Raw genomic sequence first — 25555 nt, forward strand, 5'->3', positions numbered from 1 at the left:
ATCGGGGAGAGGATGGGGCCCACTGCTGTCCAGACATGGTGCCCATGGACACAAGGATTACAGACAAGGTGTTCGTAAATATGGGGGCTGGAGACACGAGGACCACAAGTATGAAAACCACAGACACGGGACCACTGCAACACCCTCCCCCTCCTGAGGTATAAACACAGTGGGCATGGCTGCTCCGTGAGACCCAGAGGAGGGACCCTCAGGTACCTGCAGCCCAGACCCCCTCCCCATCCTGACACCTGCGCCCGCCCTCCGGCTCCCGGCGGCAGGCTAGCTTACCTGTGTCTGCTGCGCGGCAGGAGACAAGCAAAGTAAGAGCAGCCCCCCACTGGCTTTCTAGAGCCGGCACGTGAGAACCTGGGGCTGCGAGAGAGCCGGCCCCTGAAGCGACATGCGGCTGGGCCGCCCCAGTGAGGCCAGTAGCAACACTCCCTCCAGGACCGTGAGCCGCCCCCAAAGCCCCCCCCCCCCACAATCCGTAACTTGACCCTACAGTTCCCCAACAGAGAGAGAAGCACAGAGGCAGGCGTGAGCAGCAAAAAGAAATGCAAGTGTATTTGGAGACAATCGAGTACATTTCTGACGTACATCTGCGCAGTGTACAAAAGGGCATGGCCGTCACAGGTTGGACAGGGAATGCCAACATTGTTACAGACTGAGGAGGAGGGACCGGCAGGCGCCAGAGAAAGAGCGCCAGGAAAGACCGCCGCTACAGTGCCAGATGAAAAACGAGGACCGGCCCTCGCCCGGAGCCTGCCTGTGGGCAGCAGAACAAGGTGCTCAGCTGCAACGTCACCATTGGTGCCTGTGGTCCTGCCTGCTTCCCCTAGGGCTGCACACTTGCACAGCTGGACACCAAAGACACACATGTGCACGCATACACACAGTGGGCACACACACTACAAATACGGATATGCATACACACACACACACACACACACACCTGGACACCAAAGACAAACCTGCTGAGGACACCCATGTGAGGACATGAGCATGCCCACTCTGAGGACATGGGCATGCCCACTCTGAGGACACACGCATGTGCACACAACCAGACACTGCACACCCACAGCCAGGACAGGAGCCCCACGCCCCACATCTCGTTCCTGAGCTTGCTGATGTCTACACAGGGAAGGGCTTCCGGGGCGGGGACAGCACCCCCAGGGACTGCCAGGCGGCAGTGACCCCATGAGCAGGCTGCACACGGCAGAGACCATGCTGACTGTCTGTTCACGTCAGTAGTTACGGGTCCGGGTATCTGGAGGCAGAGGGCATGCGCTATGTGCAGGGCGCCAAGTGAGCGGATCTCGGCTGGCCCGCCCGAGCCAGGGGGTCAAGAGCAGCCCAACCTAAACTAGAAGCAGCCTCCCAGAAACCCAAGTCCCGGAGCTCAAGTGTCCACTCTCTGGGAATCTGACTTCCTCAGAACCACCTCCCTCATCTCTGCATTGGAAAGACGTCCTGAGTGAGCTGCTCTGTGAGGACACAGCAGGGAGGAGGCAGCAAGGTCCTTCCAGGGGGCTGGCAGCTGTGAGTGGGCAGACCACTGCTGTCAAAACAGGCCCTGACCACTACGCCAGCCTCTCGGGCACCAAATACCTCCCGACTGACCTTGTCCTTGTTTGTTTGGGGTGGGGGAGTGGGTGGGCAACACAGTCCACTGGAATCATGAATGGAAACAAGTTCTACCCCTAGGAAGCTGTGGCACTCGAAGCTTCTGCCTTCACAGAAGGGAAAGGGTGGGGAGGGCAGCTTCCCCAGGACAAGCAGACAGACAGCGGCCCTGCCAGAGGCAAACGAAGGGACAACAGCGAGAGAAGGGGCTGCCGAGCACCATGATGCCAAGCGTTCCCAGCTCCCCGCTGTGAACAGCAGCCCCGTGAAGACGCAGCAGCTGGATGCGCACAGGCGGCTGGGCCCACAGTCTCAGATGGCACCGTCTGGGCCACAGGTCCCACGCCACATGCTTCCTGTGGCAAGGACGCACTGGGTGACTGAGTCAACGGCCGACGTGCTGTGACTCTCTCTCAATGTGTCCCCTGGGCCAAGTCCACGAGCAACTGAGCACATGTGCCTGAGCGTGCCCAGGGCAGTGGGCCGGCAGGCTGGGCCCCAGGGAGCGCAGAGTCTGAGAGAGGGGTGCAGGAGGGCCGCAGGCAGTTCAGCAGACAGGTGGCCGGGAGAGGCTCTGATGCAGTCGCCCCGCAGCGCTGGCCCTGTGGGAGATCCCCGTGCCCGCCCACTAGGCTCTATTCCTTAGAGGACCAGGACCTTTTCCTCGGCATCCCGCCGTCCACGCTGCTCCTCCTCCTCCTCCTCGGCTTCCTGCCGTCCTCGGTCCTCAGGGAGGCCACGCTCCTCCAGCTCACGCTGCCGCCGCTCCTCCAGCTGCTGCTGCCGCCGCCGCCGCTCCTCTTCCTGCAACTAACCACAGAGCGAGTGCCTTACTTTCCACCTGGGCTCACGCAGCCCCAGACACAGGCGGACGGATGGATGGATGGACAGACGACGGACACACAGACACCCTGGGAGACTACAGCACACAGCGTGACCGCCACTGGTTCCAAAGAGCTGCCCCAGCCCTCTGGGCACCATGCCAGGCAGTTCCTTGTAGAGATGATGCTGGTGCAGCAAGCAGGGCACGTGCCTGTAGCCTCACCTCACATGGAACCTGCCTGCCTGCCCCTCATCTCAGCCCAGCAGGAGGCCTCCCCACCCCACCCCACCCCACCCCACCCCAGTCTCCTCACTCTGCCAATAGGCTGAGCAGTGCTGTCCTGTCCGCCTCTGCGGGGTGCCTGCTCCTTACCGAGCACGCAACTGGCTCAGGCCCATCTGCTAGGTGCGATCAGCACATGAGGACCCAGGCCAGTCCCCGGTCTGCAAGGGACAGTCCCTGAGGTCCCGCCCACTTGTCACCAGGGCACAACTCAGCTGCAGCTCTGAAGCTGGGTCCAAGGCACACTGTCCTGGCCCTTGATGGCCCACCCCCATTTGTAGAAAACGCTTACGCCCTTATGCTATAGCAAGATGGATGGCTCACCCACTGCTTGTGCACGTTTGTAAGCGCTGTGTGAGGGGAGCAGCCCTGGGGGCTTTGTAGCAGCAGACACCGCCGATCGGGAGCCAAAGCCCAATGACAAAGTGTCTGTCACACATCAAGTTTGCAGTTCACTCCCAGGCCTGGAGCCCAGGTTTCCCATGAAAAGAACTCTAAGGAGGAGTGAGAGTGGCCATGTCCTAGTGGCAGCACAGGCAGGTAAGCGTTTGACCACCACCTGGAAGCCTGCAGTTCAAACCCAGCTCAGGGTGACAGATGTGGAAGGCTGCAGCCTTAAGACACCATGGAGCAGTTTCTGTTGGACCCAGACACCCGTGTGGCGTTGCCCGACAACTAACTGCCCAGATTAATGTCGCCCCATGTGCGGCTCCCAGGAAAGGATCATCCTTCCCACCTGCTGGCAGAAACCCGTGCCAGCACCAGAACAGGACCCCACGCTTCAATGCTGTGCCACAGGAGCTGCCAGCACAGAATGGACACTGGCACATGGATGCCCCCTCTCTGCCGCACATAAGGAAAGCACACTCGCTGTTTTCACAAGTGCCTAGAAGGGTCTAGAAGAGGCGCCGGTGGTGCAGGGGGTTAGGCGCTGCAAGGTGGCTCCGGCACCTGGCTGGCTCCTGGCCTGTAGCCTGGATTCTGCCAACGCCTCTCACGTATTCCTGAAATGCTACAGGGTCTCCCAGGTCTAGGTGGGGCTCTAAGTGGCTCACGCCCACCCTGCTCTCTCAAGAGGAGAGGGGTGCTCCAGTGGGCCGGGTGTGCATGCCAATGGACAATCATCGGCGGTGACCCAATAACTACTGACACACAGCTTGTCCTCCCACAAGTGTCTCCCTGGACATGTAGCTCCTGGAAGAAGCCCCCACAGCGACCCCTCAAAGAGGCAGGCTGTGACCTCACCCTGGAGAGCAGGTCTTTCTCTGGAGATGGAGGTGGTGATGGGGGCAGCATCGCCCTTGGCGCCCATGCCCACACGATGGCCATCCTGCACCAGAGCTGGTCACATGGGGGACCAGGAGACCAAGCGCTCGTATGAGTTGAAAGTCAGCTCACCCAGTGGGGGCACCAAGGGCAGGGTCTAGGGGGAGCGGTGGCCAGGAGTGGGCTATGTCTAACAGCAACAGTGGGTAGCAGGGAGCTAGGAGAGCTGGGTCACTAACTGTCCAGGCAGTCAGATGCCCCAAAGGTGGACGGACACCTGACCAGTGCTTTCCCAGGGCCAGGACCAGCTGCTCCTCAGACAGTAAGGGTCCCAATGCAGTGACCCTGTCACCAGTAACACGCATACTTATAGCAGAACTGGACCGTGAGCTCCCTGGGGGCTGGGCATGGTCAGCATGAGGGGAAGCCCTGAAAGGCCGGCTCTACACTAGCCCTCTGCAACAACTCCTGCCCGATGCCTCGTTTCCTTCCGACTCACTGCTGATCCTGCACAGAATGGGGCTGCAGGCGCTCAGAGGCCGCCTCCAAGGCCCCGGCACACAGCATCCCACCTAGTACTCTCGGCCACCCTGCCTGAGCCTGCCTCAACAGTCAACCAAGCGTGTTTCCTACGATCTCCGCCTCACATAGAAGCATCGCAACTGGAGAGCAACAGGGGCTGCTGATGCGGTCAGGGCCCATGAAAGGAGATTGGACCACCAGGGTCGGCCCTACAGCTCCAGGAGTCTGGCTCTCAGCACACGGGCACCCAGGACGGCAGGAGGATCTGCTCTGGCAGGACCACTCACTGGTCTGGCTAAACACGAAAGCCCAAGTACTGTTGAAAAGGAACAGGACATCGACAGCCCGCTCACTTGGTGCACTGAGCGTGGCCCCTGGTGTCAGCCCCATTCCAATCACAAGCGCCGGAAGCCTGGCTGCAAGGCAGGCAGCAAGAGTGACAGGTGGCCCTCGCCACGCCCCTCTACCTGCTCACACATGGGTGACTACGTGACAACACATAGAGCAGGCCCCAGGACGAGAAGGACACTCAAGCATGCGTGTAGGGCCACCAAGAGGCGCCTGGGTGAGGACAGCCCTCCGGGCAGCAGCCCACGGAGAACAGCACGACACAGCCAGCACAGGAAGGAGGAGGGTGGGCGGGAAGGGCCGGGCAGAGGAACGAGCACATACCAAATCTAGAACAGAGATTGCTGGCAGAGCAGTCTGCTGCAGGACAGAGGAGAAAAAAGAGAGATGACGTGTGAGCACAGTTAGGTTCCGCCCGCACTGAGGTGGGTGTCTCCAGCAGCCTGAGAGCCGCCCTGGGGACGCAGGGAGAACCACACACTGGCTCCCGGCAGCCCCACTCCCACTCCCAGATGAGTTCCTCCATGAAGAATCTTGGAAACTGACAAGATCAGCCTCCCAGTATGGACCGTGACAGAGAGTACTGTGAAGTACGGGATCTTGAGGAACTTGTGGAACTCTGTAAGAGGCAGGGGAGTTTTCTGCATCCACGCGTCCCCATGGGAAAGAGTTGTGACAGAAGTACCAGCATGGAGCGGGCGCCTCTCCCGGTTGCTGGACAGTGGCTGACGTGGCACACAGCAGTCAGGGACTGCCTAGCTCAGCAGGGCGTCGGGGGACAGGTCTGGGGGCCACAGGCAGGGTGGCCTGTCTACTGACTCAACCTGAGAAGTGCCCACAGGGCGCCTGGCCAGAGCAGAGGGAGGGGAGCACGCGGACAGCAGCAAGCACAGAGGACAATCACGTGAGTGGGGAGCAGCACCCAGCGGCACCCTTAGGGAGGAAGCACACGCAAGTGGCACGCGGCAGCTCAGAGTCAACCCTACCGGTTTAGGGACCCAACCCCGAAGTGTAGGGCTGTGGGTAGGTGAGTGAGGCCCCAAGAGGGAGGTGGTGTTGGTGAGGGCATGGCTCGGATTCACTTTCCTGGGCTCACTGACCCGTGGGCATGGCCCTGCTGGCCTGTGCCAAGGGGCCCTGCTCTTCCCTAAACATGGCATCTGACGAGTCCTTCCACTTGAGGACTTCAGGTTCGCCTTTGCTCTTTCCATTGAAAGACAGACAAACCTCACCTACTCTACAGCAGGCCAAGGGCCCCTTGTCCTTCGTGTCACAGGTCTGGCCCCTCCCTCCACACAGCGCTGCAGAGACACGACTTTTGGTGAGGACGTCACAGGATGTGCAGGGGGCTCCCCTCCCTCCGTTAGCCAGGTGGTGGTGGTCTGGGACAGCAGGCGGCCAGCACTGTGGTGGCAGAGCTGATGTGTGGCCCTAGGGTTTCCTTTCTAGGCCTGGACCATGATCAGCACAGGCTACTGGCCAGTCCTGCTCTCTCTCTCTCTCTCTCTCTCTCTCTCTCTCTCTCTCTCTCTCTCTCACGATGATGCCAGTCTAGACGGGGACATGTGGGGGAGATGTTCCCTCCAGGTTGGTCCACCCGCCCGAGCCCATGGCCAGGACGCTGGCCGGGGGGGCCCCCTTTACCCGGGCTCTCCTCTCGGCCTCCAGGCGCTGCATGACCAGTAGGGCGTCCACGTCGTCGTCATCCTCGTCATCATCCTCGTCATCCTGCTGCTTGGATTCCTGCAGCCGCTTCTGGAACTGCCACTCCAGCATGAGCTTGCGCAGCCGGTCGCTCTCCTCGGCGCTGCGCTCGGCCTTGGCCTGCAGCTCCTGGATCTCGCGGCTCAGCATGTCCACGATGTGCAGCTGTTGCTGCTTCTCTAGCTTCTCCCGCGCGTCCCGCTTCCACGGGTCAGGAGACAGGCTGTCTCCGGATGAGAGCTCTTCCCGGCTGACGGTGATGTACTGCAGATCGCGCCGCTCGATGGTGCGTGGCTGCTGCTGCGGCTGCAGCTCTCGGATGACCGTGTCCTGTGGCCGTGGCAGGCTGGATGGCTTCTCGGGCTTGGCCGCAGGCGGCAGGGGCTGTGTGCGCATCTGGCCAAGCTTCCGCTCCTGCTCGCGCCGCTTCCGCTCCCGCTCCTCCTCCAGGCGGGCCTTCTCCTTCTCATACCACCGCTGCTGCTCCTCCCGCTTCTTGCGCTCTGCAGCGGCCGCCTGCACGGATGAGGCGCAGGCCTGGCTGGCAGAGGGGGGCAGCGGCAGAGGCGAGTCCACCAGCACCCCATCCAGGTCGCTGGCATAGTGCACAGGGGGCGGCGGTGGCGGCGGGGGCAGGTCCGTCCGCATAGGCTGAGAGATGGCCACTGGGATTGGCGTGATGGCAGCTGGGGTTTTCCAGCGGCCAGGGCCGCTTTTAGTTAGTGTGGACGCGGGGGTGGCCGACTTTGAGGAATGGTTCAGGTGCTCCTGGCTGGATGTGCTGGACTCGAGGGAGGAGCTCTGGTTTAGCCACATATCGCTGTCCGACTTGCGGTCCACCCCGGCCGCCATGCGATGCTGCTCAAGCTGGTAGGCTTGGTCATCACGGAGCTCTTCTTGGGACCGGGTCACCCGCTGGAAAACAGGAGAAAGAACCGTCATGCCTCACCTACAGACCGGGGACGCCTCCCGCGGCCTCGCATCTTCAGGGCGGAAGCTCCAGACAAGAGCAGTGGGGCGCCCACGAGTGTCTTCACTTGTGAGAAGCAGGAGACACTGTGCCCTCTGTCATGTCACCTTGGCCTCCAAGAGGGGACGGCCACACCCTCGCTTCCCCTACAGCCTGTCCACTTCTCTGAGGTAGCCAGGCACACACACACTGCTGACTGAGCGCACGCCAGAGCTTAAACATGACAGCCCTTCCCGGAGCTAAGAGCATCTGATCATCACCCAGAGTGACGGTCGGTCACATGTCCCTTTTTGTCCTAACTTGAGATGAAACACATACAGGCCCATGTGCCTCTGGCTCCTGTTCTGACCCGGCTGGGAGCCACAGAACACAGTGGCCTCAAGCTGCCCATGTCCTGCTATGGGGGATGGGGGAGAGAAGGGAGAGCTTCCCACAGCCTCTCCCTGGAGGTAGAAACTTCCAGATCACCAGAGGCAGTCTACCAACCCCAGGCTCCAAAATTTAAGCCATCAGCACCCAAGTCTTCAGATTCAACTTTGCTGCTGGCCACACTACCCAAATTCCTCCCCAAAGGTCCAGCCACACCACCTGCATGGCCCTAAACCCCTGTCCTCAGCGGGGACACTTGGGCCAGCTGGGTATCCTTGCCCTTCCCTCTACTTTCCAGGGCCAACCAGGCTGTAACTGTCACTTCGCCTTCAGCCTGCAGGACAAGGCCGGCCCGAAGGGGCTTCTGGTCTCTGACATAAGCAGATCCACAATGCTCCCTTGCCCAGAGCTAGAAAACCCTAACATCCCAGTCCAGGCTGCTGTCTCCGCACACACACAGAGCCCCGCCACATCTCCTCAGATGGTCCGGTCCACTCACTCACGCGCACACTCAGGCCACAGAGCGTCCTGCCACATGGAGTACGCGCTACTGCATCACAAAGCCCTGAAAGGAGACCCTGGCGCCAGCGGTAGTCTTGCCGTGCACTCTGTTCAGACCTTTGGGGCAGCCGCGCTCACCTGAACGACCATACTGGGACGGTCACCATCTGGGTGCGCATGAGGCTTTTCCTCATAGCTTGACCAGGGGCTCTGTGGAGGGCCAGTCCGATCCTGGGACTTGGAAGCAGGGAAGGTAAAATATTCTCTAGGGCACGTCTGGGTGGGGATGGGGTATGCTTCAGGTCTGGGTGGCAGGCTCTGATCCTGCGGAAGAAGGGACAAGGGAGGGTTGGCTGTGCGTCCAATCTCTGGGGCAGCAGGGCAGCCTGCCCCGACCCTCTCCCACAGTGACTGCCTTTCAGTGAACACATCAACTGCGCATCCGGGCACCTGTCCCAGCACAGCTTCAGAGAGCCTGCCTGCAGCGGGACATGGCTGCCCTAGAGGAGCCGCGGGAGGGGCTGCGTCAAGCACAGTGGCTGTTTGAGAGGCGCCCGTGTGTGAAACCACGTGAGGTGTTGCAGCTAAACTGGAGGAGCCGGCATGGGGTGTGGGGTAGGGCCCCCTGTTCTAGGGGAGCCATGTGTGAAGTTGGGAAGTACCCAGCCCCTGTCCAGACCTGACCTCAGTGCACAGGTTCCCCGTGGACACAGAGGTGATCTTGGCTGTCGTGCCTGTGCTGTACGCGTGCTTCCCTCCAGGACTAGGGGGCTGGTCTGTTGGGAAGAGGGAAGAAGAAGTCAGTGTGGATGCGCACGGAAGGAAGGTAACATCCAAGGCCAACCCGGCTGCAGAAACTTAGCTGGACCAGAGCGCATTCCGCTCCCCACTCTAGCAGAGGCCATCGGTGCCCTTGTCTAGAGCTGCCGGGGGCCCATTGGGCAAGGGGATGTCACTGGGAGGCAGCTCTTACTTGCCACGTTGGGACTGGAGCGGTGGTCTGCACGGTTCTTCATCAGTCTGTCGTCACCCGGCAACGTCTTGGGCTCACTGTACTCTGCCCACGGCAGCTGTGGGCTCTCAGGCGACCCGTTCGGAGCTGAATTATGATAGAGCTCAAAACCTTCGCTCTTGGGCCGGGGTTTCCCAGAGCCTCCACGGCGATCTGAAACTGAAAGCCAAGCTCAGTGAGGACATGCTTGCTTGCTAGAGGTCCGTCCTGGTGAGCGCAGAACCCACATGCCCGCACTTGTTCATTGTCAGCACGAAAGCAGATTTTATAAAGGCACACTCTGTCCACAGAAACTTCAAAAGCTCCCAAACAAGCACACCTTTGAAAGGCCCACTGCGCCGCAGGAGAAAGGGGAGGCCTCCTGCTCCCACAGGGCGGTTGGTCCGCCCATGCGGCTTTCTTCTCAGAACCCCAAAGTCCCCTTCTAAGTAACACAGCCACTTCCAAGTCTCACTGCTTTGGTTCGTCTCGAAAGGCCAGGGCCACACCTCTGGCCTGCACCAGAGAGCCGGCAGCTGGGTGCCCGCCTGGATTCTGACTTACTGCCACCATGGCGTTACCTAGCATGTATTCCTGAGATTGGTCAGAAATTACTTGCTCATTTCAAACACAGCGCTGAGTCACCATGTTATCTTCTGTGACTCTACACGTGTACATGGATATACGGCGCAGAGGAACCATGGCTCCTCCCTGCACGGTACTACATTTGTCGGCTGCCGTGAATTCTATGGAGCTGGGGTCTCTCTCCTGTCCCATCCCAGCAAATGCAACAGTGACAGGCATGGCTTCTACACAGGTGGTCACAGCCTTTGGCTTAAGAGTCTCCCTGTACCTTCTGTTTTGTCCACCTGCCCATCCCCACCCCCACTTGTTCACCACACACAAACATCTACTGTGCGCCAGGCACTTCAGGGGCAGGGCGGGCACATACACACACGTGTGCGGGTGCTTCAGCAAGCAGCAGCATGTGGGCTTCACCAGGGTCTCGCTGAAGGACCCTGAGGGAAGCTCCCAGCTTAGATCTGAATCCTGGTGCTAGCACGGGAGGCCTAGCCCCTCCAGTACCTACATTAAAGCTCTCACCGTCGACTGGTAACCTTTGGCATTGAGGCTGTGTGACCACTAACAGGTCTGGCTTACGGGAGGTGTTGCAGAAAAGACAAGCAATGCCGGCAGTGTGGGAGGGTCCTTACTTCTCTGCATCAAGGGGGACGGCTGGCTAAGCAGCGTGGCAAGGCCGTGGTAAATGGCTCCTTGTTTGGCAACTTCCAGTGTCACCACTGAACTCGTTCTGGTCATGAGCTCCGCGGCCCTGGAAGAAAGTGCAGAGCAGTGGGAGCCGTGAGCGAAGCACCACCTGGCCCCGTGGCGGCCACATCTACAGACCCCATCTGTCCTCCAGGTGATGCCTTCCATACCCTGCCCCCTAGGGCGGCACAGGTAGATGTTCAGGAACTCCAAGTTCTAGAGTGTTGGTCTTTTCTTGTTTACACTTCAAAGAAACCTTTCCAGATCAAAACACCAAGGTGCCACTTGCTAACTAGTGGAATGTCGCACAGACGAGGAGCTTGACTTGCCGGTATTAACGGTTCTTCCTCCTCCTCAAATCCCAACCTCGCACATACAACGTGACACCCACCTCCCGCTCCCAGCAGGCCTACCTCTCCTGAGACAGCCCGACCAGGCTGCGTCCGTCCACACTGAGGAGCTGGTCCCCGGCAGCCAGTCGGCCGTCCTGTGTGCACCCAGCACAGATGTGTGCGTGTGGGAGACATGCAGGTGCGTGTTCGGGTGCAGGGAAAGTGGAGAGGAGAGGGGAGGACAAGAAAAGGCAGTTAGTACAGATCACATGTGTGCTCCCACACACGGTCTTTCTTTTAGATAAACGCCAGGCACGTTGAATCAGACACATCAGCGAGCCCCTCTCGCTTCGCTGCTGGTTACAGGCACCGCATGCAGTGCCCGCCCTTTCAGACAATACTTACCACGTCGGCTGCGCCCCCCTTGACCACAGACTTGACGTAGATCCCCAGCTTATCTTGCCCTGCACCCTGGCAAAAAGAAGAAAGGGTAATGAGGCACAGACACCGACACCCACATGTGCAGACACTGTCGCGAAGCCGAGAGTGCTGGGCCGGGAACGGGAGAACACGTCATGGTTGTGCTCACAGCACTCATTCTGGGTTGGGTAAAACGACGACGACAATGACGGAGACGTCACCGTTTTGTTTTAAAATTAAAAACAAACAAACGTATGTATACCCAAAACCAGTTCTTCCTGCATCACGGGATGCTGCTGTTGGAAACTGCCGTGCTGGAGGGAGCCCTCCGTGGGGCCGGCGTCAGTCCATCTTGGGAGGCTCTTCCTCACTGCACACTGACGTGGTGCGAACGAGCGCTAATGAACTAATGCCCGACTTCAGGGTCTGGTGCCTCCAACCAACATGACACCAAGTCTCACAACACTGTATCTAAGAAGCATTCTTAGAATGCTGTTGATGTCGACCTGTGGAGAATGGAATCCTTGACAACTTCATTTTTTTTCTCCATTGACCATGAGGTCGTCTACTGGTCTGATTGTGAGGGCTGTTTGCTCTCCACTGACGTGTAAGCCACACCGAAGGGTGCAGACCTTGACTGCCATCACCAAGTGGCTCACGTCTTCCTTGCGTGCGTCTCGCAGCCCACTAATGAGTCTGCCTTCCACCCATCTTCTCTCTGCTCAGCACACGGACTGGCTAAGCATGGGGAGTGCACAGCGCTGCCACGGTGCTTCTCTGTTCGGCTCCAACAACCGCGGGCGGAGACTACTAAAAACAGACTTGGAGTCCGGAAACCAATTTGAGAAAGTGCCAGTGAGCTAAAAACCACCCTGAGTGACTGAATCCTCGCATCTTCTTACTGGAAAGAGTTCACTGTCCCAGTCCACGTCCTTTCCTTGCGCAGTCTCATGAAAGGAGAAGCCAGCTTCCTGTGGACGCTGCGCAGTGAGCAGCACCAGTGGGCACAGAGTGCACTGAGATGCTGCTGAGTGGGCCCATCCCATAGCAGCAGCACACAGCACTGCTCGCTCCGGCCCCAGGCCCGCAATGGCGGTTATGTCGGACCCATGGTTGCAGCCATTGTGTAAGTGCACCTCATGGAAGGCCTCCCTCTTTTTCCCTGTCCCTCTATTTTACCAAGCAAGATGTCCTTCTGCAGGGACTAGTTTCTCCTGATCACATGTCCAACGTATGTGAGCCAACTCAAGGACCATGTAACGTAATCCCAATTTAAACAGTAAGTGAAGAGACCCAGCCCCCACAGAAAGAATGAAATCAGGTGGGAGAGCCTGAAGTACCACCAGGACGCCTTCAGAATCACCAACAGTCTAGTCCACACGGACAGCACGGCCCTCACATCAAACCCAGAATGCTGAAACCTCGCTCGGCATTGCGTTTATGAGGCAGGCAATCCTATGCATTAAGCCTCAGTGGGATGTATTCCTTAGGTCACACCAAAAGCGAGTGTCGGGTTACATCAATGTTGCTTCTGATAGGTGCTGACAGTGACCCCATGGGTTCAGAGGCTCTGGGGGCCAGCTCCAGGGAGAGAGTTCTGCAGTGTCCACAGTGAAGCGTGTGCTGGGCTCCAGAAGGCCGGGGGCTTGAACTGAGCGGGGCTCCCCAGGGGAAAAGATGCCACCCGTGCCTGTGCGACTACAGCCCAGGCCCCTCACGGGCCATCCGGCACAGGAGGTTCACAGTTGACACCACGCCCACCCCGTCTCTAGGCAAACGGCTGACCATTGCGTGGGTCTGTGAGTGGCTCAGCCCTAACCACCGGGCCACCAGGGTTCTTTGTGCAGGGCTGCTTCGCTCTTCTGTTACTCACAACTGTCACTCCCAGAAGACACTTGTGCTACACGTGTACAGCGAGTTTCTCCTTCACAATTAACTAGGTCCTTTACTTCACAGCTCTGTGGCCCAGGTGTCTGTAAGCACCGTGACATACACATGGTCCCACCGTGTTTCCAGCCAGCCGAGAACACGATCCTGTGTGTCTTGCCCGTCAGCTCTGCACATGCCGACTGAGTCACTGTCCTGTCCTCAGTACTGGAAGGGGGTGGTGCCCATGCTGACGTACCTCAGACCTCACTGTCCTCAATCTGTCCCTTTGCGCCTCGGACCCTCACACACGGCTCTGTGCTGCCTGGCCTGATTCCCCCGGCCTCCTCCTCAACAGTTTCCTGCATGGCGCTATTGCACATGACCCTCGTGGCTGCCCAGCAGGCCCCCTGCCTGGCAGGTGAGGAAGCAACCACCATGGCTCCGGTGGCTGTGTGGAGCTTGAGCAGTGGCTGTGGGCAGGGCCACGGCCGGAGTCTGGCAGCAGGGTCACCACCTGCCTGGGATGGAGGCAGCCTCCTGTAGCCACCATGGAGAGGCTGGGGAGCAGCCCTGAGCGCCTAGTTGGGATGCTGCTGGAGCAGAGAGGTGGAAGGACGGTGAGAGGCATATTGGCAAGCATACAGGTGGGCACAGGCTGCATGCACATAGCAGGGCCCCGGCACCTACCAGAGTGCTGCCGACAGATGGCGTGACACAGGGGTGGCCCAGGTTGAGGGCGGCACTTTCGGACAGACGCCAAAGCACAGTGCAGGCAGGGCCTAGGAGGTGCTATGCTCCTGAGTGAAGCTGCCTGCCTGCCTCTGAGTCCCTATACTATACGTGTACGCAGCCAACAGGATGCACTGTCAACGGGATTGCATGGCCACTGGTTTGATGTGGCACAGGGTGCGCAGGCCAGGCTTTCTCTAGGAATGGGCAGCGTGCTGTAGGCTGGCTGAGGACAGTGGCAGCATGTCTCCTGAGGTGTGCCAGCACACAGTGGCTAGCTGAGCAGCACCCCCACGTGTGCGGTTGTAGGCCCCCCGTCTCCGCCCCTCTAGCTGGACGGTACCCAGGTCCAACTCACCCCAGACACTTGATGGGGAAGCTGGGTAGCTAGCTGCTTGAGGAAAACCTGATGGTAGCATGGCGCTCCTCACTCTATGCCAGTCCCCCCTCCTGCCTCCAATCTAAGACATGAGAACCTGGAGCACCTTAGACCTCACACCCCATGCCATTCATGCTCCCTGCCGCTGCGGCTCAGGACGGTGCTGTGGTCTCAACTCCTGTGGTCTCCCTGCGGACCCCTCCACTGTGCCTGGAACATGGTCGCAACCGAATGAAGATTCCCTCCCCAGGACAGAGTGGTTCGCGGTTTGCAGGCAGCGGGCGGGATACACAAGAACAGAGCATCTGGGGAATGTCCTCAGCTGGGCTTCTCATCGCGGTGCCTACCAGCTGCCCACCTCCCGACTCTGCCGGCTTCCACACCCCATCCTTCTGTGAATGCCACCTGCACCTCACCCACAGCTCACAGCTGCAACTGACCAGACAACCAGCAGGTGGACACCCCCCCCACCCCCACTATGAGTTGTGAAGGTGTTTCTTTTAGAAAAACCAGGCGGTGAGTGGCAGCAGGCGGGCACCGGACCTGATGGAGTGTCTAGCATTCCTCCCACCATCTTCACCCTGAGCAACTCCCAGGTGACAGAGGGCTTCACGCTGGCCTGACACCCAAGGCCAAGGTCGAAAGCGTGTCTCCAGTTGGCTTGCATCACAGAGACAGATGGCTGGTCTAGAGCAAGGCTCTAGACTCAGGACAAGTATATCGAGTCATGGCCAGGCCAGAGACCCTCACCACACCTCTCTACACAAGAGAGCACTCGCTATCTGAGCCAAGGCCAACTGCAAGTCTCCCCACCTGCTCAGACCAGGGACACACAGTTAACTTTTAAGGTCACTTCCCAGTGAAGGGGAAAACAGAGCCTAAAGTCCCCGTGTTTTAGCTGCTTCACACCTGTGTGTCACGAGTCACTAAACTCATGCCAATCTCGGCGTAGAACTGATATAGCCAGGAAGCACTCGGGTGCCAGGGAAGCCTGCCAAGCAGGAGCTCTCTCAGCCTGAGGGCCGTGAGAACCGAGAGCAGGCTGTGGAAGAGACACAGCCTTCTATCTTAAAGGAATGAACAATGGTATTGAAAAAGATACTGCATTTTGGTTCCCATGGCCCGCACCCCTCTGATAATTTGCAAAGGCATGACCTTGACCATTCTGATCGGAGTCACTCCAGTCTCCTAAAAACACCGTCAAAGGGGTTATGGATTCCACACACCAGACACCCCGTGCCGCTGAGCAAGCACAGCTTTGGAAGCAACTCCAACGTGAGAGTAGCCGTCAGCAGCCGGCTCTCCCCACCAAGGTGCTGCAGGAAGGCAGCTGAGCCCCCTCCCAGCAGTCTGGCAGAAAGCCCCCTCCAGCCCAAGTCACTCCCGTGGTGCGACCTCAGCTGGGGAAACTCAGAGCAGCCTCTGTGCTTAGAGAGGGGCAAGGTGAGCTGGGGGGCAAGCAGAGCAAGAAAGTCTCAACATTTAGTCTCTCTGGACAGAAGGTACTGATGGAGCAGGAGCCAGAGGGGCGAGCCCCTTCTCCTTCCAGCTCAGACCTGCTCCCCTGAGGACTTGCCACACATGGCTCCCAGGAATAGGGACCCTGACTCTGTTCCCCAAGTTTTCTCTCCCGGCTCTCTGCCCACCAGTTCGATGCTCCCTGTCCTCTTCCCCTTCTCCCCATCACCTACCACCACCATCTCCTCCCCAATGGGCCCGGTGTTCCCCCACCGAGAGCGGGCAGGCAGTCTCACCTCCTGCAGAGGGGCAGCTGCGCGTGGGCTGCGCTGGGAGCAGAGTGGTGAAAATGTGACGCCACCGTCCACCAGAAAGGCCTGCCTGCCTGGTGCTCAGCACTGCCTGTAGTTTCAGGCGGGGGGCGGGGGTCAGGTCTGTGTAGCCCGAGGCCTGGAACAACAATGGGCTGGGCGGACCTGCTGGTTCCCAGTCCAGTGGGCCGTTCCTCCAGAGCCCCAGCCCCACCCTTCAGCAGGAAAGGGCTCATGGACTGACCTGATTCTGCCACAACCCCCCTGAAGGCATGAGCCACCTCCCCCTGGCCCCCACCTTACACAGACACAGTGGAGGATGGGGGCAGGGGGGCCCAGCCTGCTGGCTGCAGGCCTTTGCTCCAACAATTGCAGCAGCGCCTCTTCCCTAACTGGGGCCCTGAAACAGTGAGGGGCGGGTGTGCCTGTGAAGGGTTGGTGTTGTAGGTGCTCCCAGTGGCGAGGGGGCTCCCAGAGGAGGGATTCCACTGCGTGTGCGGGCCACCAGTGCCTGTGCCATTGTCACACGGGCTTAGAAAGGAACACAAAGCACAACCCAGGGAGCCGCGCCTCCTTCCGTGGTTGGCAGGCCAGAACACGTCGCAGTCTCCAACCGCCAGGTTTCAAACAGCATAAACAAGCTCCTTGCCATCACTCCTAACGACCCTGTGGGTTTCTAAGACCATTACTCTTCACAGGAGTAGGAAGCCCGTCTTTCTCCCGAGGCTCAGCTGCTGGTTTCAAACTGCTGACCTTGTGGTTCGCAGCCCACTATGGACAGCACCAGGGTCTTTACAGAGAAAGGTAGGGAAATGGCCCAGGAGAAGCCGAAGTCAGGCTGCCCCATGTGGCCGGAGCACTTCCCCTCCAGGTCCCTCAGCTAACCAGAGCAGGGCTGACGCTGTGGGCAGCAAGTTTCCCCAATGACCCTGCATCACCGCTCCCCCTTCCCACATGACAGACAGACAGAAGAAGGGGAGAGCAGCTTCCCGGAGAAGGGCCTCGCCCACAGGCGCAGACAAGCTAGTGGGCTGCACGCTTTCTTCCTTGCAGACAGAGCGCTGGCAAGACTCACCCCTGGCCCTGCTCGGCCAACCACGGAGAACCACATTGCTGCTTCTGGGTCTCCCAGTTCCATGGCTGGGGGCAGCGGCCAGCTACCTGGTGGGCACCCAAGAGCCACCCATTGCAACGGCCTGCCCGAACCGGCTGAGACAGACGCCTTTGTCAGCACTGGCCACGGCAGCCAGCAAGCGGAACCTTGCGTAACTGCTCTGCTGTTGCTCCCAGCTGCTTCATCTCCTGAGCCCTCCACGGGCCACAAATTTTGGGAGGAGGGGGGCCTTCTCCGTAGCCCCCCCATGACCTCCAGAGCCAGCAGGAAGCCCGCCATTCCCCGACGAGTGAGAGGCCGTCCTCTCTCGGCTGCCACACATGGCCAGAGCATCTTGCTCTCATCACAGAGACTACAGAGAAGTCCTGCCAGCAAGCAACATCATAACACACACTCGGGACAGAAAAATGTCCCACCACGCCGCTCAGGGACAGACACTCCACTCAGGGGCCACACTGCATGCTACTGAGGGTAACACTTCAAGACAGACGTGGCTGCTGGGACCATTATGTGGAGACTGAGAGGACACAACCCTGGGCGGGTCGTGACAGGTCCCAGCAAGCAGCGGCATGGGAGGGAGACTGGTAGGCCTTTTTCCGGCCACTGCCAGACCACACAGGGGAGCCTGGTTACTGCAATCGTCTGGCTGCAGGAGCCGCCAGCTCGCCCCGGGGAGAGTGTGAACCTGTACGTGCGGACAGCAGAGACTGGCGCGGGCTCCTATGGTTAGGGGGCTGCAGCCAGGTGTTCTCAGACGGCGACTCTACAGCACTGGGTCTGATGTTGAGGGCAGTGCCCTGGGGGCTGACTCGGGGACAACAGTACCCTAGTGGACCACAACGCAGCCACAGAAAGGCCGACTGATGGCCACTAGTCATATGGAAGCCAAAATACAGCCTGGCTAATAACCAACCCCCTTAACCACCCATATTCTTGATTAAATGTGGCCTCTGATTACACAGTCTACACCATCTACGCCTACCGGGTCTGAGGGCAGTGGTTACACACTGGGCTGCTAACTGCAAGGTCAGTGATTCAGTATCACCCCAGCTGCTCTGCTCCAGAAAAGAGTGACAGCCTGGGAAACCCACAGGGCCAGCTCTGCTGAGTCAGATCAACTCGATGGCAGTGAGAGCCTGATAAAGATAGAAGATTGCAGCCATCAGTATAGAAAGCCCAAGTCCTCGCAACTGGCAAAGCCCACACCCACAGCCATCAAGTCAGACCCTACTCAGAATAACCCTCGGCTGTCACCTTTCCAGAAGCAGCCAGCCTCATCTTTCTCCCAGCCTGTGGTTAGCCTATCCCACAGAACCACCAGAGAGGAAGGACAGAACCATCCAGGGCTTCATTTCACCCAGACGCAGTCAGCACCCCTGGAAGCAGTCATCGGCTGACAAACAATGGGCTGCACTGTGTGAGGCTGCACAAGGCCTCTTCCAGGAGCAGAGCAGTCTCTGTGCACACTAAGGGATGGCTGACAAGCTGGCCATTTTCAGCGGCCTCATATACATGCATGCGAGACCCAGCACTTTCGAAGGGGAGAGAAAAGGCCTCAATGCGCTTGAATGATGGGACCGGCAAAGACTGCTGGCAGAACCATGGACCGCCAGAACAGACAACTCTGCCCTGGAAGAACTGCAGCCAGAGTGCTCCTCAGAGGCAAGGATGGCAGACCTGGTCTCAGGTGCTTTGGACATGTGGCCAGGAGGGACCAGTCCCTGGAGAAGGACACCAAGCCTGGTAAAGCAGAGGGGCAGGGACAAAGAGGAAGGCCCCCAGTGAGACTAACTGACATTGTGGCTGCAACTAGACTTCACCCGGCAGCGACAACAGGGCTACGATGAACCGAAAGGCTGTGCTGTGGGACGCGGGGCTCCCGATGGTGCCGCGTGGTAAACGCCCTAGAGTCTTGGTGGGAAAGACCCCCAGGTCTGCTGCAGGCATGACAACAGCCGGGACCCTTGTTGGCTGGGGCACCACATGGCGCTGACTCGGGAGTACAGTGCAGGCTGCGCTGAGGCTCTCCTAGTAACATGCACCACCAGCGGCGCCTGCCATCTTCTGCAGCACCTTTGTAGCACCTGGCACCAGATGGCAGGTTACACATCTCCAATCCGACACATAGATTCCAGGTTCCGCATGGAAGCCACCCCTCAGCCCTCCAATCTCCCCTAGTCCACTGCCAAGACACAGCTACTCAGGGCACATCCTGGTAGCTCATCCTCAGGGAGGGCCCAAGCCAGGGTACGGATACTGGCCATGCCCTAGGAAGCGTCTGTCTGCTCCCACACCCAGGCAGGCCTGCCCTGGGCCCTGCCCTGAAAGAGGACAGGACTCGAGCACTCACAGGCCCCTCAGAATACCTGTGCAGGAGGTCCTTAGAACACACTTCCAAACGACACTGGCCACAGGGCATCACAGGCCCCTCAGAATACCTGTGCAGGAGGTCCTTAGAACACGCTTCCAAACGACACTGGCCACAGGGCCCCATCTCTCAGACTGCTTGCAGCCTCCCACAGGTTGGCCCACCATGTGTGGGTACACACGTGGGCTGTGGCCGGGCAGCTGCTGAGTAATGGCCGGCAGCCCACAAAGAAAGGTAGCCTCCCGCTCCACCCAAGAGCCACCTCCCACAGCCGCCGCCTCCTGCCTGAGACCTCTGCTCCCACCTCTAACACCAAGAACCCCCCCTCCCCCAACCAGGTCCCAGTTGCTGAGTTCCATGCTCATTGAGGCCTCGGGAAACCTGCCGTCCAACTGAGCTAGCATGCCAACCACCCTGGCCCTCAGCCATAAGCTGACACGACGTGATCAAGGGGCCACAGTCTTTGGAGGAAGAGACCAGGCACTCTTGAGTCACAGCCCCATGAGGCCTAAGACTGCTGTGGGGCTCAATATTCTACTCAGAAGAGGTTTTTCACGGTGCTTCTGCCTTCAACACATCTTTCACTAGCAGGGCCAGGTTGAGCGGTGGCCCAGCACTCTGTCCCACTGGCCATGGGGCTCAGATCCATGGCAGCCATGGGGTCAGCAGGAAGATCATGACCACATCTCAGTTTGGGAGGCACATACCCACGTGCCCAGGAAGGAGGGGCAGGCACCTCTACACACAGTACACCCCTCCTTGCAGGAGGCAGGCTCTCTGTCCCATCTGAGACAAGGTAAGAGACAGAGAACTCCCCATTCAGTTGGGTGGGGAGCGTGCACTATGTGACACAACACCCTATCCAGCCTGCTCTGGGACAGGTGGCCTCTGAACCAAGTTGGCTATCCCACCAGCACATACTGCCCACCTGTCAATGCCCCTCAGCCATAGCACCCAAGGGAAGCATGTGGAGAGCCATGGGGAAGGGCACCTGGTCTCACTTGATCCTCTGGAACTAGGACGATGGCCACGCTCAACCAAGCCTAAGTATGATGACCCAGGGTGGAGGCCACACTGCCTGGACACTGGGTGGACCTTTGCCTCACTCCCCGTGGTCCCGCTCCTCCAGTAGAAGCAGGACTTTCGGGGCTGCTTCTGTTTGGGATCCTCCTTGTGGGGGAGCCTCACTCAGTCTTGCCCACCCATGTTCCAGTCGGGCCATGCTTTTCTGGCCAGTGGTTGCCCCTGAGAACGCATGTGAGGCAGCAAATGCACTCTCCATGCCTCATGTCTGAGCAGCTTGCTGGTGGCCCCGACGTATCCCATGTGACAGATGGAGCGCATGGACTCTGCATACAAGACTGGAGGTGGCCGGCCAGCCTCTCGCTAGCCTCGCCTGACCCTGGGACCAGAACTTCTGTGTCACTCACCACCGAGCATGAGGAAGGCCTTTCCCCTGGCTGTCTCCAGCCAGCTGTGAGCCTTCCCATGCCACTCACCATGGCTTCTTTCCCAGGAGGCTTAGCCTGCACATCTCACTGTGTCCAAGTTGGGGGCTCCCTTTATGCAGAGCCCTTCCTCCCCGCCGAGAAAACAGAGCTGACATCACAGCCCGAATGGTGTCCTCCCCCACCCACCTGGCCCTACCTTGGCAGCCACGATGCTCAGGCCCATGCCATTCTGCTTCTTCAGGGTCACGGTGATCACCTCGGGCTCTTTCCGCAGGGGCTGGGCCTAGAGGGGGCAGAGGTGCTGGTCTCAGACGTGGTCTCGATGAAAACCAGACAGTGCATCCTCACAAGTGCACCAGGGATGAGACCCATCACTCCATGGTCTCCATGGGCAGCTGACCTCACATGCCACCGTGTCCTCGCAGGGCCTCGCCCGGCTTATTAAACAAGGTGGACACGGACACAAAGGCGCACGGCCTGGCGGAGGGAGGTGTGATGAGATGACTTTCTGATTGGAGCAGCCCCCGCCGAGGAACCCAGCAAGCAGCAGATGCACAGCTCACTCTAGCGAGGGAGGGGCTCTGGTTCTCTACCCCATTCAGGATGTGAAGCCACTGCTGGCCTTTGGAAAGGTCCATCACAGGTACCAGGGGCAGGTTCACTACTTCAGCCAGTGAAATGGGACTATTTGTAGGTAGAGCAGGCACCGAGCCATTGCACTTTGGATGTGGCCAAAATAAATGCCACCCTTTAAATCTTACTCAGAGCGTGTGGCTGAACCAGCGCTGTGCCTCCCAGAATGGGTGATACCAACCCCAAGTGGGGTGCAGGAACAAGCTGGGGACAAAAGCTGATACCCACCTGCTGTCCTGGGGAAAGGGTTTAATGGTCAGGGGGTGTAATGAACCACTTTGTTTTCTCCCTGGAAAGGGTGTAGTAGGCCTGGGAAATTTGGGGGCCTGCAGGTTGGAGCCTGGGAAAGGGCAGGTAGGCGCCCCCTGGTGACTTAGGGAGGAAATGCCAAGACTGCGGAACTTTGGGAAGAGACTACTGTATATACTCGCGTATATATCTCGTGGGTAATTGCCGTTTCTCCACTGTTCATTCAAAGCCCGCTGACACTGCAGGGCTTTGAATGTTTTTTACTCACATCTAACCAATCAGAGCTGTCCTATGACGTGGACAGCTCCAATTTGCAGAAGCACCTGTAGTGATTCACTTACACCGGCAGCTGAACTGGTAAGGATGTGTCTGTGGCTGCGCTCATCTCTCTCCCCTATGGTCTCTGTGTTAATTCACATCCTGCATCACCCGCCCGCATGTACTCTTCCCCACTCCTAGCTAACACAGTGCGGGGTGGGTGGGGGGGCCTTACCATGAAAATTCTTTTTCAAAGTCTTGTATTTTTATCCTATTAGAAATGGATACTCTTGAACCAAAACAAAAACACCGGTCATAGGAGGCTGGTTTCAAAATGAAGGTTGTGTCAAGAGCAGAAGAAAGCAATAACAGTATTGCAAGTAGGGAATTCTGTGACGAAAAGCAAGTGAGGGAGTGGCGGAAAATGAAGGCTGACTTGGAACAGATTCCAAAAGCTAAAAAAGCTCTTTGTGGTTTTTATGGGGCTCTAGAGAGTGAATGGCATAAATGGATTATGGAGTGTCCTCAAAATGGTTACTGTGTAACACACATGGGAATCCGCATACGTGCTCTACAAATGGCTAAGGATGACAAATATAAAGCACTGGGCATTGAAAAATTTGCTGCGTCAACAGGATGGTGTACTCGCTTCATGAATAGGTTTGGCCTACTATGTTTGAGACAAAGAACAAAGATTTCCCAGAAATTGCCACAAGACCTTGAAGGAAAAAAATATGTCATTCCAGTCATTTATAATAAAACAAAAAAGGATTTATAATTATGACCTGGCAGATAATGGGAATATGGATGAAACTGCCTGACTGTTGATCTTCCAAGCAACAGAACTGTGGCAAGTTTAGGAGAAAAAACCATTTTTCTCAAAACCACAGAAAATGAAAAAAAAAAACAAGCACTTTACAGTTGGTCTATCATGTTTGGCTAATGGAACTGAGCTGCGTTCTGTCATTATTTTTAAAAGACCTTGCCTAAAAAGATCAATTTCCCACCAAGAATTACTGTGCGTGCACACGTTAAAAGCTGGATGGATGAAGACGGAACCAAAAAATGGCTGGAAGAAATTTGGAACTGACAACCAGGAGCAGCCTTAAGGAAAAAGTCATCGTTACTTGTTTGGGATTTGTTCAGAGCCCACCTATCAAATGACATAAAAATTGGCAAAATCTAGCTCCACAGGTAAGTTGAGGTCCCTTTAAGCCCACACGATTGGAATGTTCATCTCTGGAGCTGGGGACTGACAGTTGATGACAGTTGGAGACCTGCCTGGGTGTTTGCTGCCTGGGTATATATAGCCCAGCTCTCTCTACAGAAGGGGACTGGCAACTGGCGGCTCTCAAGCCTTAAAGGACTGCTAGTGTCTTACTGCTTTATAATTTAACTGTTAATTTCTTGTATTATCTATCTGTATATAATTTAACGGTTCATTTCTCTCTCAGGGCAGACACAACCTCAGAGATGGGGGACTCTGGGCTGCAGGGAAACACGCCCTGTCCTGACTGGCAACTCCGTAGGAAGCTAGTGGGAAGGGTCCCGGAGTTTAGGCAGGAAGCTAGGAACCCTGTTCACCTATGCATCTCTAAAACAAAGAAAGAAAGAAAGCCTGCACAACCTTAGTACGTGATTTGACACTTACAGAAGACAGGACAAGTAACTGTTAGAGAGAAAGGTTTTGCCAAACAAAAATATTTTGCTTATAGACTCTGTTAAGCTGACAGCAGGATGGAATCTGAAAAGACTGCATGAAGGCTGGGGCGCCTGTGAACCCAGGACTCCCTGCCCTGCTGGAAGACCATCCATCTGTTCACAGACAGGCCTGCACAGACACACCATGGGGAGGGGCCAGGGAGTGTGTGTGTTGGGGGGGGGGGGGAGCGGCGGGGGAAAGATCCTGGTCTTGCAGCCTACTGCCACCCTTCAAGGACTCACCAGCTCCGTGCTCTCACGTAGAAGGTGGCTGTCGTAATCGGCACCCTCAAAATAGACGGTCCATGTGCCTGGGGAGCGTAGGTGGGGGACCAACCTGCAGAACCCTAGGAGGAAGGGAAGGAGAACAGTCAGGGCAGGGAGGGGGCTGGCCAGCAAATGACAGTACCCCCACTCCTCAAACAGGACCCTCAGACTCCAAAAACAGGATCCAAAGTTGCACGTTGCTCTACGCTCAGTCAGGCGTGGCCCTGTCCTGTGCATCTCAGCCACCCGAGCACGTCCCTGCACTCTCTAGATAAGAGCTCAGCGGTTGCAAGTCACCGGCCGCTCCTCGAGGGGCCAGGGAGCCAGATGGCACACCACACAGGCTGTGCACGGCCTTTGGGGTTGGCCCCGCAAGCATGAACTGGGAGGGGCTCCCAAGCTGCTACTGCTCAGCCCTGCTGATGCCAGTGCAGCAGACAACTCTGTGCCTATAGCTAGGTCTACCTGCTCTGCTCACCCAGGCTGAAAAGGGGGATACCCAGGGCCCAGCTCTGAGGGTCTCTGCCCTCCACAAGAGCTGGGATCTACAAAATTTCTGCCAGAGGAAGGCCCAGCTTCTCACACTTGTGGGCACTCTCTCAAACATCACACCTAACCAGGCAGACGGGTGCCGCACCCACCTCGCTGACACAGCGGCTCTAGGAATTCCTGCAAGCCATTGGGAATGTTTCTGACAACATCACAAGAGTAGCCGTCCTCCGGCAGAAGGAACGGCAGCTGCAGGTCGGGATCCTCTTCCAGCTGCACCTCTCGCCCATCGCTGCGTGCCAGCTCATCGGCCGTGTTCTCAGCCACTGCCACCACGCTCTCGATCAGCTCCTAGGGGCGGCAGCAAAGGCAACAGGCTGGCTGGGGATTCGTGCAGGTGACCCCCTGCCACTCACAGGGGCAGCTTGATCGCCGTAGCCCATGTTCATGCACACCCACGCAATGTATGTGCAGTACATGTACTCACCCGTGTGCACACACATACAACATAACCAGGCACAGCGTCCATGCACACACCTACATCTGTGACCATAAGCGCTCATAGATCTGTGCACACCACACCCATGCACACACATCCACACTATTATCCACACCCAGTGCTCACAGATGCTGACCACATTGCAAATCAGGATTTACAACCATGCTGCCGCTGCCCCACCCCCACCCCCACCCCCGCCCATCCCCGAGAGGGCACGTGGTTCCTCCAGTGTGTGTCCCATAGGACCAGCTCTCCCTGCAGACCCGGCCCTGGGCCTCACACTCCCCCTCCCCCTCCCCGTGGCACCGTTCAGTCACCATTATGCCTCTAAATATCCAAGCTGCCGAGGACTGGGGTGTC

General features: G+C 58.0%; 1 protein-coding gene across 8 annotated transcripts in view; it reads right to left on the reverse strand.

The window, feature by feature from the left end:
• The window catches only part of AFDN (afadin, adherens junction formation factor), a 99942-nt gene that overhangs the window by 4995 nt on the left and 69392 nt on the right, over window positions 1–25555 (reverse strand). For all 8 annotated transcript variants that reach the window (XM_075554269.1, XM_075554267.1, XM_075554270.1 and 5 more), the window contains 11 exons: window positions 24849–25047; window positions 24184–24287; window positions 21296–21382; window positions 11406–11471; window positions 11082–11155; window positions 10614–10732; window positions 9382–9579; window positions 9093–9184; window positions 8547–8732; window positions 6509–7483; window positions 2281–2433 (listed from right to left, as the gene is read on the reverse strand). In XM_075554269.1, the coding sequence (XP_075410384.1) occupies window positions 2281–2433; window positions 6509–7483; window positions 8547–8732; window positions 9093–9184; window positions 9382–9579; window positions 10614–10732; window positions 11082–11155; window positions 11406–11471; window positions 21296–21382; window positions 24184–24287; window positions 24849–25047 (2253 nt within the window). The remainder of the gene's footprint in view (window positions 1–2280; window positions 2434–6508; window positions 7484–8546; window positions 8733–9092; window positions 9185–9381; window positions 9580–10613; window positions 10733–11081; window positions 11156–11405; window positions 11472–21295; window positions 21383–24183; window positions 24288–24848; window positions 25048–25555) is intronic.

The sequence above is a fragment of the Tenrec ecaudatus genome, chromosome 7 (genome assembly GCF_050624435.1).
Source record: "Tenrec ecaudatus isolate mTenEca1 chromosome 7, mTenEca1.hap1, whole genome shotgun sequence".
NCBI classification, from domain to species: domain Eukaryota; kingdom Metazoa; phylum Chordata; class Mammalia; order Afrosoricida; family Tenrecidae; genus Tenrec; species Tenrec ecaudatus.